We start from the raw sequence: 18953 nt of genomic DNA, 5'->3' as shown, positions 1-18953 counted from the left end.
GGATCTTAAAAATCATACAGTTTCAAACCCCCTGCATGGTTCAGGGACACCTCCCATCAGACCAGGTTGCTCAGAGCCCATCCAACCTGGCCTTGAACCACTGCAGGGATGGGGCAGCCACAACTTTTCCCCCTGGGCCACCCTGCCAGTGTCTCACCACCCCTCACAGTGAACCATTTCTTCCTAATACCCAATCTAAATCCCCCTCTTTGTCTGAAATGGTTTCCCTTGTTCTATCACTCCATGCCCTTGTAAATAGTCCTCCAGCTTTTCCTGTAGCCCCTTCTGGAAGGCTGCTATAAAGTCTCCCTGGATCCTTCTATCCTTCTTCTCTTCTCTTCTCTTCTCTTCTCTTCTCTTCTCTTCTCTTCTCTTCTCTTCTCTTCTCTTCTCTTCTCTTCTCTTCTCTTCTCTTCTCTTCTCTTCTCTTCTCTTCTCTTCTCTCTTTCTTATCTTCTCTCTCTCATCTTGCTGGCCTTCCCCTGGTCCCCCTCTGAAGAAGTCTGTCCCTTGATGGGACAAGTGCCTAGTGGGAGAACTTAGTTCGATGAGCCATGGGGTAGCCGAGGAGATGCTGTTTCCTGGGCTGGTGTCTCCCCGCCTGGCGCAGGAGGGGAAAGAGCAGGAGAGGCCCCAGCAGCCGCGTGGTTCTCTCTGCTCTGCAGGTCAGCACTGAGCCTCTTATCAAAGAAATGCACGAAACCTTGCAGCACTGCCTTGGCAAGGAAGCAGTTATGATTGGACGAAATTACTTTGTCACCTCTGAAGTTCTGGCAGTTTTGCATTATAAAATGCAATGATGAGCACAAGATATTTTTTTTCCGCCTCTGGCTGCTCAGGTATTGGATTGATTTGTCAGCTTGAAGTAGCTGTCTCTACTAGGATGAAGTGAATGGCACCCTGAAAATACCCATTTCTCTCTAGTGCCCTTCAAACAGCACTCAGTACCATCAGTTCAGATACAGATTCTCATCAAATCCTTGGTAAGAAGAGTCCTGACCCAAGAGTTAGCCATGTGGAGATCCTGACTAGAAACCAAGGTGTGCCTTGTAGTTTGTGTGTACCTTGAAAATTGTCTGTTACTTGGATTTTTTTGGTAGCTCAGTGGTGAAATTATAATGTTGGCTGACACTTGAAAGTGCCATTTCTATTGCTTGTTTTTCTTATGGCACCACATTCAGGACTACAGATCACCCCTATACTCCTGCCATGCCTCAGAAAAGACCATGAGACCTTGTTGTTAACCCTGACAGCTCATGTCCTCCAGGTCCTCAATTTCAAGGGTACATTGTACCAGTGTGGGACCCTCCACCTGGCTATCACTGTATATCAAGTTGACTTAAAATTTATCCTGGACTTACCAGGCCTGCTCGCTACCTTCAGAGTGCTGCAGAGTGGTGAAATGTGGGGGAAAGATGGACTATGGGCAAGTACAGTGGTGGGCAATCCCATGACAAGCTGCAGCACCCCACAAGCAGATGGTGGATACACTCCCCTGTGCAAGGACCATACCACAGGGCAGGAATGGATGTCCTCAAATGACTGCAGTGAGTGATGGGGGAGCAGGGAGCTGCTGTTTGTCCCTGATGGAGCCTCACCTTTCATTTCTAGTGGCAAAATGTGAATACTTCAATGCTGGGGGCAGTGTGAAGGACCGCATCAGCCTGAGGATGGTGGAAGATGCAGAGAGAGCCGGGATTATAAAACCAGGAGACACACTGATTGAGCCCACTTCAGGAAACACAGGTGGGAAAGACAGGGATGCTCCCTCTGCCCAGGTACCAGGTAGGGTGGTGTCTCTGAGGTGGGACAGGTATTCCAGGAGTTAGAAGGTCAGCCTGGGGCTCCACGGCTCTGACTCTGTCCTCTCCAGTAGCTCTACTCCTCGTGTCCAGAATTGGGCTGGGGTGCTGAGGTGCTTCATAAATGAAATTCTTGAGGGCCTATGAGGGTTCCATGCCTGCCCAGGTGTGCCTGCCAGGGCACTTTGAAGCATCACAAACAGTTTCAGGAGTTGGAGGAGCCAGGACAACCCTGGGTGTTTTCAGTATGGGAAGCTCTTGAATATTCAGAGGTTCCCAGAGGGGGTTTTCCTGATGGGCTGGAAGAAAAATAATCTTCTTTTTTCCTTGTCACTGTCATCCTGCTCAAACACTAGATTACTGTGAGGGATGGTGTGAGTGGGCACAGCAGAGGAGCATCCCCCCTATTTTGCAGCCTGCACAAGACCATCGGTGCAAGTTTCCACAGCCCTTTGCTGCTCCCTGCACCAGTGTCCTCACCACATCAGGAACATGTTTGCACACTGTGCTTTCCTGAGAGAAGGCACAGGGAAGGCTGTCGAGGGGGTCTGGACAGAGCTGAATCTGCATCCCTTGCTGTGCTCCCTGCCTCCCCCTCACTACCCATGCAGGGCAGGGCTCCTCTCTATGAATTTTACTCCGTTGCTGCAGGCACCCCAAGACCCCCTTTCCCCAGACAACCCCCAGACATGGGGGGAGAGGTGACCTGTGTGTTCCCAGAGCTGTTCCCCAGGTTTGGCCAGGATAGCCAGGGTGGCACTGTGCTACTTCCAGCCTCCCCTCTCACAGGGACACACTTCTCCAGCCTCGCTTTCCACCCCTAGCTGGGAAGCAGCTGGCTCCATCCATCCATCGCCAGCAGTGAAATCGGAGCAGAGCTGCTCCTTGCCCACATGTGCAGCTTTGTGTGTGTGTGTGTCCCGCTGAGAGCTCTTTAGGGGGGAGGGGAAAGCACTCGTGAAGCAGGAGCACCTCCTCTCTTTCCCCTGTTTTGGAAAGCCAGGGAAGAGGCCTTCTCCCTTTAGTAAAGGGGAGGAAAGTGCCCGCACTAACAGACTCCTGCTAGCAGAAGGGACGCTGCAGCCGAGGCTTCCCCCTGCCCACATCCTCCCGACCTCCCGGTGCTCCCGGGCATTCCCGGAGGCTGGAGGGGGATGCCTTCACCTCTAGCCCAGCGGTGAACATTTCTAGGTTATGATCAATGGCAGGAGAGAGGAACAGAGTTGCCGAATGCTGTTGTCAACCAATTCCCTTTCCTCCCAACCACCTAGGGATCGGGCTGGCGCTGGTAGCTGCAGTGAAAGGTTACCGCTGCATCATTGTCCTGCCGGAGAAAATGAGCATGGAAAAGGTCAGAGCTCTCTAAGGTGTCACCCCACAGCCAGGGAACACCTCCCTCCCTGTCTCTCTCTGACTGTCTAGGGACTTCAAGGGGTAACAAGCCTCACCGCACACACTGACATAGCGTTGTAGCTATTCAGAAGATTTCCTCTCGATGGAAAAAAGGCACCCTGAGGTGGCCTGGCTTCAGCAGTGCAGCTGGGGTCACATATTGGCCAGACACAGTGCACGGCTGCACTGTGCACTGTGAGAAATGGAGCAATATCTGCTGCCTGCAAGGGCAAGGGCTGGATGGAGCAGAGGAGAGGCAGGCTCGATCTGGGACTTCTCTGCCAGCCCTGGTAACTTCCCCTCAGACATGTGATGTGTCACTGGGTGTCTCCATGTCTCTAGGGTTTTGTTTAACCATAGCTTTTTTGAGATGGTGGAAGTCAAGTTACTTACATAAGAGCAGATGATCAGGTGAAGCTGACGTTCTGGAGATGGCAGCCAAAAAGTCTCACAAACTGAACACATACCAACGTAGCCAGACCTGGACCTGGACTTGCTTCAAAACTGAACCTTTCTCCAAAGAGCCATCCTCATTTCAATCTGAATTTCCCTTAAGCATGGTCTCGATCAGATGCCACCACCAGCTGCTGTGGGCTTCATCTCTAGGCATCCCGATGCTCATCCACCCTTCTCTTTTAACTCCAGTTCCCCTCTCCAACAGCCACATCTCCCAACTGATTAATACCCTAGGGCTGATTTGTAGTTGTTTCTTCCCTGTGCTTGGCAAGGGAAGAGAAGGGACTTGGGGCTAAGATGGCTTTCAGACCTTCTCCTTGCATGCAGGGCTCAGACCACAGCACACAGGAGATGCTGCTTCATACCCCCATTCCCTCTGTCCTTTCCTCAGCCACCAAGGACCAGCAATATCTCCCTTGTGTCCCCATTCTGCCCTCTGAGAGGGACCGGGCAGGAGGCCAGGCTCAAATCCATATGCCAGTTTCAGACAGGAGGCCCTGGATGCCGGTAGGATGTTAGAGATAGTGTAACTGAGAATCAGACATTGTATCTCCAAACACTAAATGTCTCCCACACGCAAAGCTCTTCTGGCACCTGATGCTGTCATGACCCCCCAGGCTCGGATTACCATTGCTATGTGGGATCAGTTGCCTTACATCTCCTCTCCTCCCTCCCAAAGGTCGATCTCTTGAAGGCATTGGGTGTTGAAATTGTGAGGACGCCGTGCGCCCGCTTTGATGCCCCGGAGTCCAATATTCGTGTTGCCTGGAAGCTGAAAAGTGAAATCCCAAACTCTCACATCCTGGACCAGGTAAATGCCATTCCTCCACTGACTCTCTTTACAAATACGGTTTGTAGCGTGTGCTCCAAGATTGCCAGTGTTTGGGGGCTTTATGCAGACTGGCAACGGAGGTGGATTTCGTCAGTGTTTTATGGCATTTGAAACTTAATCGCTTCTCTGCAAAGCACAGCTTGGCAGAAACAAAATAAGAGACACTTCTAGACCTGTAATACTTGGGCCAATGCCTGGAAGTGGGTGAGTCTGGGGTTTCTTGCATACTTCCAAGGCTCCTTAAATTAATTCGAATTTAACTTTGCCCTGGAAAAAAAAAAATCACTTTTTGTGCATGGCTAACAGCCTCTGTTCTGCCTCAAAAATAAGCCTCATGCTTATTCTACAGACCACTGGCTCTTGTACAGGAGGGAACTTCTCCCTCCAGTCTGACTCTGCTGCAGGAAGGCATCCCTGCAGTGAGCAGGAAGCCCCAGTAGTGCAGAAAACTCAGGGGAACTCCTTCCTTTTAAGATGAAGGGAGCTCAGTGTTTGAATACACTTTTCAGAAGCAGCCTAGTCTGTGGGTGTGAACAGGGAACTACACACATTTCAGTGCTGTACCTGTGTACCCCCCCCCTTGTGGATCCCTCTGCACAGGTAGCGTCACAGTTTAACACTGGGCCAGCAATTGAACAAATGACAGATGCTCTTTATTAACCCTTCCACTTTGGTCCACAGTTCCCAGCCACCTAACTTGCTGCACTGACAACCACAAATGCCCCTAATGACAAAGCAGCTCTCAAAGTTATATATTTATATACATATGCATCTGTATGACACTTGAAAAAAGTTTCTGATACAGAGGGGTTTTTAATATATTTTCAGAACTTTTTAGGAGTATTGTGGGGCTGTATTTTCAACTTTTTCAAAGCAACCGAAAAGTCTAAAAGTCTTGTATCTGATCAATAGCTAAAATAGTGAGGACCCCCCTTGCCTCCAGCAGCTAAGTCTTTCACAAAGCCAGCAGATCCCACACCACCCAGCAACGCTGCCTGCAGGACAGCTGCACCACTCCATAACAAAGAGGCAGCGGGTGATCAAGAGGGAGTGCCTGTGGACACATTTTAATCTTCCATGTGTGGACATGCCCTAAGTGTCCTTAGAAACCTGTCCCAGGGTGACAGCCGGGAGGAGTACCTGTGACCTGGCTTGGTTGTATTGCAGTCCACCCTTTGCCAGGAAGAGGAGGGAGCAGTTGCATGCTTTGGGTAGAGCTTATCAGGAGCTATTGCTAGTTTGGTATGTGACCTACACTGCACACAGTCAGTAGTTCATGCTGTTCTCTGTTGAAATAAACAGTACCGAAACCCAAGCAACCCACTGGCTCATTACGACACCACAGCTGAGGAGATCCTGGAGCAGTGTGAAGGTACTGTCTCTGTTGTTGTTTCTACATGCTGAGGATGTGCAGAGGGCCACAGCCCCCTCTGGGAGGCTGGTTTTACACTGTTTGTTGACCCAAATGTCTAGAAAAGGCCAAAAGGCCTCTTCAGGGGAAGGCACCCATGATAACGCTGACATGTGCAGTGTGGTGACTGCACAGAACCCACTCTGGATCCACCTGAACCTGCAAGACTTTCCTGCCTCAGCCTCCCATTTCAAAAGCCTGAGGGAGGACGCCAGAGCCTTAACAGGCTCAGGAATCCATTTCCTAGTGGCCACACGTCCATAACCTGTCAGCTGAGAACACAAGGTGGCCCAGGAGGCCTCACTGGGGAATGTACATCCATCAGGGCATGTCAAGCTGCGCCTGATACAGCACACTCATTTGCAAATCAAAATAGAGTGAAACTTCACAGACTAATGACATTTGATGTGGTGGTTGGGGGAGGATAAAGAATTATTCCAGACCACGTCTGTGCAGATAGAAACGAAATTTATTGCCAGTACTGGGACCACTGCAAATCTAAACAGGACTCAAGGGCTGTAACTGAAAAGCAGTTATCATAACAATAAAGCAGTTGGTTAGCAACAGGAACAAGAGAGCCCAAGCCTCCCCTCCACTACAACATTTATATTTGCTCCTACTGGCTGCCAGAAGTGAATTACAAGTCCCTTTTCCCCTATGCGGTTGCAGCATAAGGCTCCGAAGGACTGACTCTGATTCTGCTCCTACCAGTCCTAAATCAGTATAATTCCACTGGTGCCAATGAGGCTACATCTGACTGACACAGGTGTCAGGGCAGAGCTCTGCCTTCCCTCCACTGTGGATGCAAGGACTGAGATCCTCCCTCCCCCCCTTAAAGATGCCAAAGACAGGGAAACCATGGAAACTAGTGGGAGATCAGGAGGTCACCTTCAGTTCCCTTCACAGAGGCAGGATCAGCTGTACTCAGTTCTCTCAAGTTCATCTGAGCTTCTCCACAGGACCATGCTCTGGCCACTAAGCATGACTTCTGCCTATTCTTTCTGCACGTGGGGCTGTAGCAGCCAAAGGACATGAGCTCTGCATCTGTTCTGGGCCCCAAAGAAAGGTGAGACTGCCCTGGAAGCCATGCTGAGTCCCTGCAAGCCTCTCTCTTCCCTGACCTGCAGGCAAGGTCCACATGGTGGTGATTGGGTCTGGCACAGGAGGCACCATCACCGGCATTGCCAGGAAGCTGAAGGAGAAGTGTCCAGAGTGCAAGGTAAATTGGGAGGCGGGGCTGCCCACTGGGAACCACAGCTCCCCTGGGTTTTCCTGCCTGTGCTTTTGAGCAAGCCTAACCCCACAACTCACCTGGGCTAGCACTTGTTCCCTCTACCTATTTGTTTTTTTCACAGCACACTTGGCTTTTGTTGGAAGCAGTTTGGTGTTGTGCTCAGCTTGAACTAGGTCCATCCGAGTGCCTTAGAAGCCAAAGCCCACTAATCCCACCCTGCCCAGTGTCCTGCCCTTTGCAGGACACAGTCAGATGTCTCCTGCAGAAGTGGCTGACCTAGATGGACAGCATTGCTGCTCCCACTCCTGGTTAACCTGCCTGCTGGAACTTTCTGCTCTAGCAGCTCCATGAGGGGCCCAGACAGTGCAAATGCTTCTCATCTGCCACTGCAAAAGCCTCTATGCTGCATGGCTGAGCCCAGTGACAGATCTCATTCTGCACAACCTGTGCTTCAAGGCAGACTGGAGGCTTGACAGTCACGGCCTCTCTGGCATGGCTGGTGTGTGAACAACCCCTGATCCACCAGAGGCAAATTAAGATGTTGTAGACCCAGCCACTGGGAGTCCTGGGCATGGGATAACCTCTCTGATTGCCTGAAGCTGCCTGTGGGGCACTGTCACCATCCCTTCTGAAGCTGAGTGCTGAGGGAGGCACCGTCAGCCCAGACATTAAGCTACAAGCAACAAGGGAGGTGCCACTGCCAGTCAGCACACAACTAGCTTCAGGATGGATGTGTGTAGCTACATGTTTCCACAGGTTTGAGCTAACTGGCTGGCTTTGCACTGGAGCAGAGTAAGGAGCAATCACACTGTCCTAAGGGTTGAGCTTTTGAAGCAGCAGGCTCTGCCAAAGGGATGACAATAAACCTCTTGAGAGTGATTATGTTTTAAGCCACCAGTCACTTCTGCAGCAGCTGAACACTACCTAGGATTTATTTAGTAAGCTAGTGGGAAACAGTAGTCTTTTGTCCTGGGTACTCTCCATGTTGCCAGTTGATAGGAATATTAATGAATATCATGGGAAGGAAAACATTGCTAATAAGGGCACAGTTAATTTTTCCCTTGAGTTGTGTGTTTTATAATTTCTAAACTCCCCTTGTGGTTTAACAAAGCTTTCTTCCCTCAAAGATCATTGGTGCAGATCCTGATGGCTCCATTGTTGCTCTTCCCAGTGAGATGAACAGGACGAACACCACAACCATTGAGGTGGAGGGCATTGGGCACGACTTTATCCCTACCGTCCTTGACAGATCAGTAAGTGGCCATGTGATGAGAGGCCTCTGTTTGATCTTTGGCTTTGCTTCCAGCCCACTCCCAAGTTCAGAGGTAGCCAGCTCTGGCACCTGCATGTGTCCCAGCCCTAAGGGTATTTGTATACCTGGCCAGTGCAGAAAAGGCTATGGTGTGAAAATTGGCCACTCAGCACTAAAGGGTCTCTCTGAATAAATCTTATATCTGACCTACAAGTAGAAGCAAAACATGGTGGGACAAGAGAAATGTGTCACAGTGCCACTTTGGCCCTCAGCTTCACCAGTGTTCAGGGTGTACCTCTAGTACTATGATGACATGTGAGAGGTCAGTGCTGAGGCTGCTCTTCACCATGCTGGCATTTCCTGAGCCTTCGCTATTGTAGGCACCACACACACACATACAGCAGAAGCCCTGCACCATTTATGGGCTGGTAGACAAGATCCAAGCCATGTAAGACAACATATGATAAACCTCGTCCAACTTCTTGTCAAGTTTTTCTCAGTGCATCGGTTGCCCTCAGATAGGGAGCTTTAAAGCCTTAACTCGAGATGCCTGAGCTCCACTGGCCTTGTTCTTAGGAAGGTCCCCCACATCCTCAGATTCCAGATTCTCTCTGTTTTCACATTGTGTTAACAATATCTCTGCTGTCAGCACACAGCTTTAGAGCTGTGACTTGTAATGACACAAAACTCTTTTTGTAGCTGGATCTGATTTTACCTGGTAAAATCTGGACCATTAACATAGCTTAGCCCAGGACATCATGAACACCACTCCCTCTAACTCAGGACCTGTCAGACATCCCAAACTCTCTGAGAAAAGGGTGGGTGCTGGAAAAGGTAGAGCGGGTGCTTCAAACAAGGACATACCTCTGGACCAAGGATACCCTGACAAATGTGACATTTTTCAACATATGCAGAAAGCAGCTCAGACCTGTGGGATGTTGTAGGCACCAGTGCTATAGTATGGCTCAGAGGGTTGGGACAGCCTGAAATAACACTGCTGAGACCCCAAAGTCTTGCTTTCTCTCCAGGTGGTTGACCAGTGGTATAAATGCAACGACAGAGATTCATTCCTCATGTCTCGCAGGCTGATCAGAGAGGAGGGATTACTGTGCGGTAAGCACAAATGACAAGCAGGTTGCTTCCCTTAACAAACTTTCTGAACCACATTCTCTTGGGACCCAAATGCTTTGGGGTAAGTGCTGTCTGCATTCTGTGTCTGATAGGTTAACAGGGCTGAGTGGCTACTCCCTGAGCTGGTGTGTAACTTGCTGTAGACTTCAGAGGTGTGGCAGCAAGTCTGTGGTCAAGGGGCTGACTCATGGGCTGCGGTAACTCTCCTCTTACCAGAGCACTTCTGAACATGGAACTGGATCTTCAGGCCCGTCTCTCTGTGGTGTAGTGTTACACGGGCTGAGGAGAAGATTAATGGGACTCAGGGCAGGACAGGTGGAATGGAACTGTTGCTCCACTAACAACTCTGCGAGGTTGTGTTCTCTGGCGTTAAATGGTTGCCACAGTAGAGGTGCCAGGTTTGGACCAGGAAAGTCTGAAAGTAAAGAATGTGTCAGATGTACTCTTGCTGAGGATATCTCCCTGTGCCAACACTCTGTAAGTGATCCCACCAGCTTTCCAAAATGAACAGGTGCCCTCAGACAAACCCTGCCTGTACCCGTAGGGCCTTTATACAGCATCAGCGTTTTTTCAGCCTTCCCCGCAATCACACAGATAGGTTTGCATCCAGAACCAGAAAATATGTAGGCTTGCAGTTAGAAACTGTGAAAGTCCTGAGCCCTCATATCCAGGGAGTTTTGGAAAATATCAGGCAGCTTGTAATGAAACACTTAAATGTTGATTTAACCTAGCAGGCACAGAGTCACTGTGTTTCAACAGAAACCACTTGCTGAACTCACCTGTAATTTGTGAATAGCTTCATGTTTCCTTGACTGCATTTTTCAGTGCCTTTCCTCCCTTGTTAGAAAAATGTGACCCAGTGCTAATTAACCTACTGTAAAATACGTGCTGCCTTGAATGTAATGTGTAATTGGCACACAGATAGTGGAATGTGTTTGACTTCCAGCACTCAAACTACGAGTGCAAGAATTGCCTCTGTAGAGCAGGGACCTCCTTTCCCTACGTGCGGGAAACCACATGCATGCAGATGGACACAGGGAGCCTTTAAGTCTTCCCATCACGTTGGCTTGGTATTCCAAGCATGAGTGTAATGTTTATGGGGTTTTTTCAGTCTTTGCAATGCATTTAAAGCAAATTTTTGATTGCCAAATATGTCAATTGGGAGTTCTAGATTGGGCATCTTATTCTCTTCACCCAAACGAAGGGTGTGGAGTGGAGGAAAGCAGTGGCACAGAGGTCCCCATATTGAACCTTTCAGCCCTTGCCATGCCTGCAGAGTTACCACCAGAAATGGTTCATGAAGTTCACTAGAGGACTCTTACATTGCCTCAAAAGCCTGTTGCCAAGAGCCACCATATGGACACATCCCTTCAGTCCCTACCTCTTCCTCACCCTAAAGGCTGTGGGGCTGACTATCCTCCCACTACCAGCATCTTGAGCTACTTCAAGATGCAATAGTACCTACAACTAGCTACTTCAAGCTGCTTCTACATCAGCAGCTCCCTACTCTGATACACCCATCTATGAGATGCCACCTCTGCCACTGCTTTGCCTGGGTGCATCTGTGCCAGGGCAGTGCTGTGCCCCATGCACCAGGACTGTGACCCCACACCCTGGGCATCCTCAGTGCTTGTCTCTCTCTTCTTGGTACCCATCCAGGTGGCAGCTCAGGCAGTGCCATGTCTGTGGCTGTGCAGGCTGCCAAGGACCTACAGGAAGGTCAGCGATGCGTCGTCATTCTGCCCGACTCTGTCAGGAACTACATGTGAGTTTCTCTCTCCCTTTCCTGCTTCCTGGTGTTGGGGTGGGAGCTCCCATAGCCTTCTCCCTCATATTCTCTCTGCATATCACCCAGGTTGGAGCCATGGGACTCTTCAGTGACCCAGAATGGGCTGCCCAGGGAGGTGGTGGATTCTCCATCCCTGGAGGTTTTTAAAAACAGACTAATGTGGCACTCAGTGCCATGGTCTGGCCACCATGGTGGCAGTGGATCAAGGGTTGGACTTGGTGATCTCAGAGGTTCTTTCCAACCCAGATGATTCTGTGATTCTGTGATTCTGTGATTCTGTGATTCTGAGCTTAGTATGGCTGAGCCCAGATGGTGTGGGTTGCTGTAGACGCACCCCAACAACCAGTAGCATGGCACCTGGAGTGAGGCCAGAACTGGGAGGTTCCCTTGAGCAGCTCACATGAAAAAAAAAAAAAAAAAAAAAAAAAAAAAAAAAGAACAACAGGGAGAACAGTGACGGTGGCAAGGACCAGGGGCTGGGTGTTGGGACACATGGTTTTTATTTCCTCTTGTCACTGACTCACTGCACGGAGCAGGCATCAGTCAAGCTACGGTTTTTGAACCTGCATGCCTAAAGTTAGGAAGGCAAATAGCTGGCATGCTTCTAAGAGCTGCTGAGCACCCGCAGCTCCCGTTGACCTTAAAAGGGGCTAAGAGCAGCCAGCTGCAAAAATCATGGGAGCCCTGGGGCAGTGCTGTGGTCTAGTGCATGAAAAAAAGCACGGCTTCTTCTGGAAGGCTCACAGATGTTCTCTTTGTTGCTAATTTCTAGGTCCAAGCTTTTGAATGATAAGTGGATGATAAAGAACGGTTTCCTGAATGACATCCGGGAGCACAAGCCTTGGTAAGACAGCTTACACTGGTATAAACTTTGCTAAGTGAATCAGTTTTCTGAGTCTGGAAATTATTATCTTCAAAGGAAAGTGTTATCTTTTAGCATTTAGAAAAAAATGCGACCAAGTCCAGATCCCTCTGGGGAGGCCATATTGTCAGCTCCTCTCTTTGGAGTTGTTAGATATCCCAGTTCTCCAATCAAAACCTATAAAGAAGCTGTTTCTGTGCTGAAGTTAACAATCTGCTCCCGCATGGCAGTCATTGTCCAGGCCACCTAAACCCTGCTGAGCAGAATGCCTGAGGTAGGCACCTATCTCCACTCAAAACCTCCTCTCTCTATTCCACAGCTGATGACGAGAGAACATCACTGGCCCAGTGGAGAGATGAGTCCCTCCTGTAGCAATCACTCTTTTGAACAGCTCTGGGGGTCTTTTCAGGCAGGGAAGAGTAGGTCAGACAATATGACTAACTCAGCTGTCTTTTGCACACCACAGGGAAAAAGCCCCCTCAAGGTAGAAAATCCCAGGCTGACTGCTGATGCCAGCTGACAGGTGGCTGGGCAAATGGTCATTGTTTAAAAAGTGTCTATTCTCACTTTAAAGCCAGCAGGTATTTTTGATTCACCTGCTCCTTTGGTTTATTATAACCGAAGGTTATTGCAAAATATTTTCCAAAAATTTAATACACTTCCAGGGCCTCTCGTGCTTTGTTAGAATTGCTCTTGGCCCTTCCAGCCTCTGGCATTGCCCTGCCTTTTCTGCAAAGATGAAGGGCTGAGTTGGAACTTGCCTGTGGTCCCCAACAAAGAAGTGTAACTTGCCCCGCAGAAGTCACACAAGCATCTCTGCTGGGCTCTCCCATGCAGGAGCTGCAGATGCTGCATTTGAAGACTAAGGACACAAACCAAAGAATTAAAAATGGTAGCCCTCCCCACTCATGAGCCTGAAGTGAAGCCCTCAATAGCTTTCTTGGATTCAGGACAGCTGAGCACTTTGCCAGCTGCTGGCCTCAGTGCTGCCTCTGGAGCTGCATGAACGCCAGCTGTAGGGAAAGCTTGGCTTCAACAAGATGCAGCCATGGTGGACTTGTGGCATTACTGCTTTGGAGGCAGGAGTGGGACAGCTTTTGCAGGCAGGCAGAATACCTCTGTGTGGTTAGTTTCAACTGTCCTGGCCTTGATTTTCTGACCAGAGCCTACAGTCACACAGCAGAGAGTAAACAGCTTGGTGCTGCCATTTGTCTTTCAACAGGTGGTGGGACATCAAGGTTCAGAAACTGAATCTCTCAGCCCCTCTCATTCTACTCCCAGAAGTCAGCTGTCAAAAGGCAATCGAGATCCTCCAGGAGAAGGGATATGACCAAGCTCCTGTTGTTGCTGAATCAGGGTAACTATTTTTACTCATTACAGAGATGGCCATTCACATAGGAAAAGCAGCAGTTGGGGCTGCTGTGAGTGATGGGGCTCCTGTGCTGGATTCTGCAACTCACATTTTTAATGCATCGGCTACCTCCTTGTGAAGATTCATGAAGAATACACCCTGTAAATGAACTAGTTAAAGCCAAAGCCAAATCCTGTACCCACCAGGCTCAGCAGAGGCTGGATCAGTGGACAGAGAAGGAGATGCAAGAGGAGAGATGAGGGCTATGTGGGAAACCCCCACAAATAACTGCATTGCTCAGAAGTTTTCTTTCTGCTAAACACTGGACTGCAAAATCAGACTTTAACTGCTGTTAAACCAACAACTTGGTGAGGACAAGGATCTTCTCCTGCCCCAGTGAGGAGAAAACTTGTGCCTCCTGCTGATGGCAGCAGCAATTTAGCCACTGATTTCAAGGGGAGCAGTTCAGCTTCTACATGAAACGTGTTGCACTTCTTCAGGTCTGACCTACTGAAAAAGTCTCTGTTCCCTTACAGACTTATTTTGGGAATGGTGACCCTCAGCAACACCCTCACCTCAGTGCTGGCTGGAAATGCACATTTCTCAGACCCTGTTACGAAGATCATCTATGACCAGTTCTCAAAGGTACTGACTGATAAGGCTGGGGCTGGTGCCAATCACTTCTGAGGGGCAGGGAGAGGGGCAGAGGTGCAAGAGGATCTGGGGCAAGAGCTGAAGGTAGAGAGAAGTGGGAAGGGTGATGGCAACATCATGGAGATGAGACTAAAGCACCTGCAAAAATTCTGCTGGGCCTCTGGGGTTCAGACATGGGACCTTTCACACCAAGAGCAAAATCTTGTGAATGTTCTCCCCCAGTCTTACATTGTCAGAAGATGTCATCCAGCTGGGGAATCCACAGCCCCTGAAATCAGAGCCCAGCTATTGCCAGGGGTTAAAAGGGATGGTACAACAGGCATGGGTTCTGATGCGACATGGAACAGCAGAACATGTGGGTGTGCAGAGAAGGGATGCCTGGAACAGATGGTAATCAATGGTCCAGAGATGGAGGAAGGTAATGGATGTTGTTTTAGGAAAGGTGGAACCATCATCTCATGCTGACCCATAGAGGCCCATTGGGCTGAGAGCAGACAGCACTGTAGTTCAGCTACAGCAAAGCCAGGTTTGCAGGCTGCCTGCATCCCCTCCCATCTCCCAAAACCTGCACCTACCTCTGTCCTCTAAATGTAAACTGAAATATTAAATGTCTCTTTTTGTCCTGTTTAGATTGGCCTGGAGGACAGTCTTGGGAAGCTTTCTTGCATCCTGGAGAATGACCATTTTGCCATTGTTGTACACAAGCAAATGCAGTGTAAGTGTCTGCAGAAGCATTCTGCTGGCTTCTCACAAATGTTTAAGAGGGAAAGGGAAACTCTCAACTTGAGCTCTGTAAGTATCAGTGCAGCTACTCCACTTTTTCAGTCCCTGAGCCTCTGCAGGAAGATTTCTGCTCCTTGATTCTGCATAGCCCCAGAACTGCCAACAATTCACCCATTTCCTTTCCTGACCCCACAGGAATAAAAGGAGGAAGGGGAGAGCCTTAGCTATAGGAACCTGGGACAAGGACATTCCTGGATGTATATCCTTCAGGGGCACATCCCAGATCCTTATCATAGGAGCTGTGTTGTCCCTCCCATGCGGAGGTGACACTGAGGCAACTGTCAGTTCCATCCCCTTCCATTTTCTCACGGTTTCCCATGGAAACCAACATTTAAAGATGGGAAGGTATTCATTATGGGATTGCATTTTGTCCCCTCTGACAGCCAAGGTGGAGAGCAGGGAGCAGCTTGGGGTGCAGTGCCTCTGCTCACAACTGTAGTCTCTGTCCTTTAGCACTCATTTAGTCTCAAGACCTTGAATTCAAACCACTGCCTTGCTGGCTGTGGGCAACAGAGGAAATAAGGGGGAAGTGAGGGAATCTCCACAGGCTGAGTATCTCAGGGAAAGGGTTGAAAGGAGCATTCAGGCAAAATAGCTAAAGCTTAGGGGAAATTCAGACATGTGAGTGCAAGGGAACAAACCATATAGTCTGCATCCCACTGCTTAAAAACCTTCTGCTGTACACGCCCAGAGGCAGTGCCATCTTCTCTGAACACCCCTCATCCCACTTGCCACCCCAGGAGATGCAGCCAAGAGATGTCCTTATGCCTCTGTGCCCCGAGGTGTCTGGGTAAATTGATATGCTGAGGGGCCTTGTGTGCTGGGTGTTATCTGACACCTACTTTGGAGGTCCAGGGTAAGCAGAGAAAGCTGGAGAGAAATGTGTTGGACTGTAGGCAAGTCCTAAGGCAGGGGCAGATGAGTCAGGAGGCACAACACACACTGATGCATTTAGCCTGGGGCATCTCTGTGGGAGCCTTACCTGGATCGTGGTTTGGCATAGGGATGCTCTGCCAGTTCAGTATCACCATATGACTGGTTCAATATTTGGTTTGGTTTATTCTCTAACCACTGTACAACCATCTCCTTCCTCCTTGGTGAAGCAAACTTGCTCAGCAAAGTCACATGCAGTAGAACCACTTCAGCACAAGGGTTGCTGACACGTTGGTGGCAGCAGGGATCACCAAAACAGGGGAGGTGATGTTCTGCAAATATGACCTAACACACCTTTCCAGTACAATTATATCGTAAAACTTCTGGAAGTACAAATTTGGCCTTATCTCGTGGGAGCTGCCTTGTTTAAAATGTTAGCAACATGAAAAAGCAGTCAGACGACCCAAGTTTAGCCATTCTAAATTAGAGCTGAAGGGTGTAATTATATTGATTTTGTGGGATTACACATTAAATGTGCAAAGCATTCCTACAGTGAGCAGCAGGCAATATTGCAGTGTATTGACTGCCAGAAAAGGGCTGTCTGCTGGGCTGGGGGCCTCCAAAATGCACTTTGCACAAACATCCCAACAATCTCTGCTTGTAGCTCTGTGGCCTGCTGCCCCAAAGCCCCATCAGCTCTAAAGCCCCCATCAGCCCCATCATTGCGAGCCCAGCTGTGCTTCCACAAAATGTTGCAAGAAAAGGTCTGTCATTCAGAACTGCCTTTGAGGCACATCTCCAACTCTGTCACCAGAAATGTGAGGCAGAATTTCCTTTCTCAGCTGGGTTGTCATAAAATAATGATTTTTTTTTTAATGTCACATTTCTACATAAATTAAATGGTATCTAGGAATTAAATGATACCCACCAAAAAGTATCAGCCAGATGTATTCAGTGCCTCTTGCTGGCTTTCAAACAACACATTTTCTTTTCCAGAGCTGCTTTTTACGCCATCACAGTTACCCCCTTGTTTTATTACTTTCTTCCCACACCTTTGGAGCTTGTATTTTATCTTGTGTTTGGACTCTGGTGGCTAGTTTTATTTTAATTTAAGACAACACTGATCAGGTAGTTAAAGCAATTGTTGCAATGCTGTTTTATTAATGGTGGTGTAGGAGCTCACGAGAGCAGAGCAGAAAGTATCTCTCTGCTGCTCTTAAAGAGTCTCACTAGTTTGGCCTGAAAAGTTTTGTGGGGATAGAAGCAGCACTGGAACAGAGACTGGGTAAAAACAACTGGGAAATTAAGTTTCCTGCTCTGGTAAAGGGTGCACTGTTTGCAGCTGAAACCTCCCTGATGTGATCCCCGTTACCTGACTGTGGTTTCATCAGTTGTTTCTGTCAAGGCAAAGCAGAGACAGCTGCTGTCCCTGCTAAGGTTTTCTTTTAATAAACAAACAGCAACCTCTGGACAGCTGTGGGTTGGTTGAGTTTATTTTCTTCTTTTTTTTTTTTTTTTTTTTTTCCCCTACTAAACTGGCATTTTCTGTGCTTGCAGTCAATGGAAATGGCAGCTCCTTCATGAAGCAGATGGTGTTTGGTGTGGTCACAGCAATGGACCTCCTTGCCTTTGTCAGCAGACACGACAAGAAGCATCACCATGACTTGGCTGCACCCACCTCCACTCCTCTGGCAGGGCCAGCTGCCCCCCCCAGGCCTGAACCACCCAGCTGAGGGGACTTTCTGGTCTAATCCAGCTGATAATTTCTCAAAATGACTAGGTGAAAATTGTAATGTAATAACCATTTGTCTACTAAATGCCACTCAGAATGTCACTAAAGACAAGATAACTAAAGAAGTTGTGTTTAATAGCCCTATGTGGTTACAGAGACTTTCCCAGGGCTGGAGAGGTAATACGAGGGGAGGGAAGGGGATGGTTGCTCATGCCCAGATTTTATCAGGTGGGGGCTCAGTGTGTTAACTAGCAGCAGGTACCCATGAGTCACCTTGGTCCTGTCAGGGCTGGATCCTGTCTCTGCCATGAGAAACTCCATCCCTCTTCTGGGCTGGAGCCAAGCCATGCCATGGCTGCATGTCCTGTTCCTCTCCACCCCTTGCAGGGAGGATTGCAAGCACCCTCCAGAGACTTCTCACTGCTGGCTCCTTATGAGGGTGGAGGTTTCAGCTTCTTCCTTTCCTCCCCAGGGGTGAGTGGAAGAGGCAGAGCCTTGGAGGAGTGAGGAGAAGGAGACCAGATGGGACATCCCACTCTGGCCCATAGAAGGTGGGGAGCTGGGCAGGCAAGGGCAGGAGGGATATGAAGGGACAGCTGAGGGCTGTGATGGGCAGGGAGGATGAGATGCTGGGCAGGTCAGGAATGATGTCTCCTGTAGCAGCAACTAGACTTTGGAAAGCACCTTCCTCACTTCTGGAGGAGGCACCAGGTGTCTCACACATGGTCCTGTGGGAGGTAGCAGTGAACCAAACCCATTCAAGAAGCAAAGGTTCATTCTCATGATACACTAGCTGGGAGAAGGGAGATTGCTTCATGCCTGTGACTTGGAACAGTCAGCTCACAAATATCTATCCTGAGAGCTTGTTGTCAAGGGGTAGAGAGGAAGGTGAGGGTGATCTTGATTTTGCTGTCAGAATATTATGTTCTAGGAAGTGATAATGAAGGTCAGAAGAGCCATTTGCTATGTCTGAAAAAAAAACCCACAAGTGAAAGCAAATGTGAAAGGAGGGTCATGGGACTGAACTGAAACACTGCTGAATCCCAGTTTGGTCAAGTTGCTTTCAGAAGCTGCAAAGAGCTTTGCAGTCTTTTTCATAAGTACTGGGAGCTGCTCCAGTGTGACAACAACCAATCTCTATTTTGGCTTGCTGCTAAGTGGTTAGTCCATACTTGCAATCTAATCTAGTTTGTATGGGGCTTTTATTAAATTATAGAATGATGAACTATTTGTATTTAGGAAAGAGTGTTTCTGCTGTCTTTTGTTTCCTGAGTGACATGAGCTGTATCAGATTTTCTGTTTTTGCTTGAGTAATAACCATATTTGTCCAGAAAGAGTAAAACCTGATTAGCTCAACCTCAGTTGTATTGTTTTTAATTTAGCAGCTCTGTTGCAAGCT

At 48.8% G+C, this 18953-nt stretch overlaps 1 protein-coding gene across 1 annotated transcript; it reads left to right on the top strand.

Moving 5' to 3' along the window:
• The first annotated feature begins 1462 nt into the window (after window positions 1-1462).
• Window positions 1463-18910, top strand: LOC103538984 (cystathionine beta-synthase). The gene is made up of 13 exons (XM_030461463.1): window positions 1463-1746; window positions 3074-3153; window positions 4330-4461; window positions 5785-5854; window positions 7021-7112; window positions 8255-8380; window positions 9408-9492; window positions 11170-11275; window positions 12072-12143; window positions 13384-13518; window positions 14049-14157; window positions 14797-14881; window positions 17380-18910. Exons 1-13 carry the CDS (start codon window positions 1479-1481, stop codon window positions 17553-17555), a joined length of 1536 nt encoding a protein of 511 aa, XP_030317323.1. The 5' UTR covers window positions 1463-1478; the 3' UTR covers window positions 17556-18910.
• Window positions 18911-18953: the final 43 nt, after the last annotated feature.

The sequence above is a fragment of the Calypte anna genome, chromosome 1, assembly GCF_003957555.1.
Source record: "Calypte anna isolate BGI_N300 chromosome 1, bCalAnn1_v1.p, whole genome shotgun sequence".
Classification (NCBI taxonomy): domain Eukaryota; kingdom Metazoa; phylum Chordata; class Aves; order Apodiformes; family Trochilidae; genus Calypte; species Calypte anna.
The sequence above is the reverse complement of the archived record's forward strand: the minus strand, read 5'-3'. Positions and strand labels throughout refer to the sequence as shown.

Coding starts and splice junctions, on each gene's coding strand:
- LOC103538984 (XM_030461463.1), top strand. CDS start 1,479: ATGGTGGATACACTCCCCTGTGCAAGGACCATACCACAGGGCAGGAAT. Junction 1,747..3,073: donor GCCCACTTCAGGAAACACAG/GTGGGAAAGACA, acceptor CCAACCACCTAG/GGATCGGGCTGGCGCTGGTA. Junction 14,158..14,796: donor TCTATGACCAGTTCTCAAAG/GTACTGACTGAT, acceptor TGTCCTGTTTAG/ATTGGCCTGGAGGACAGTCT.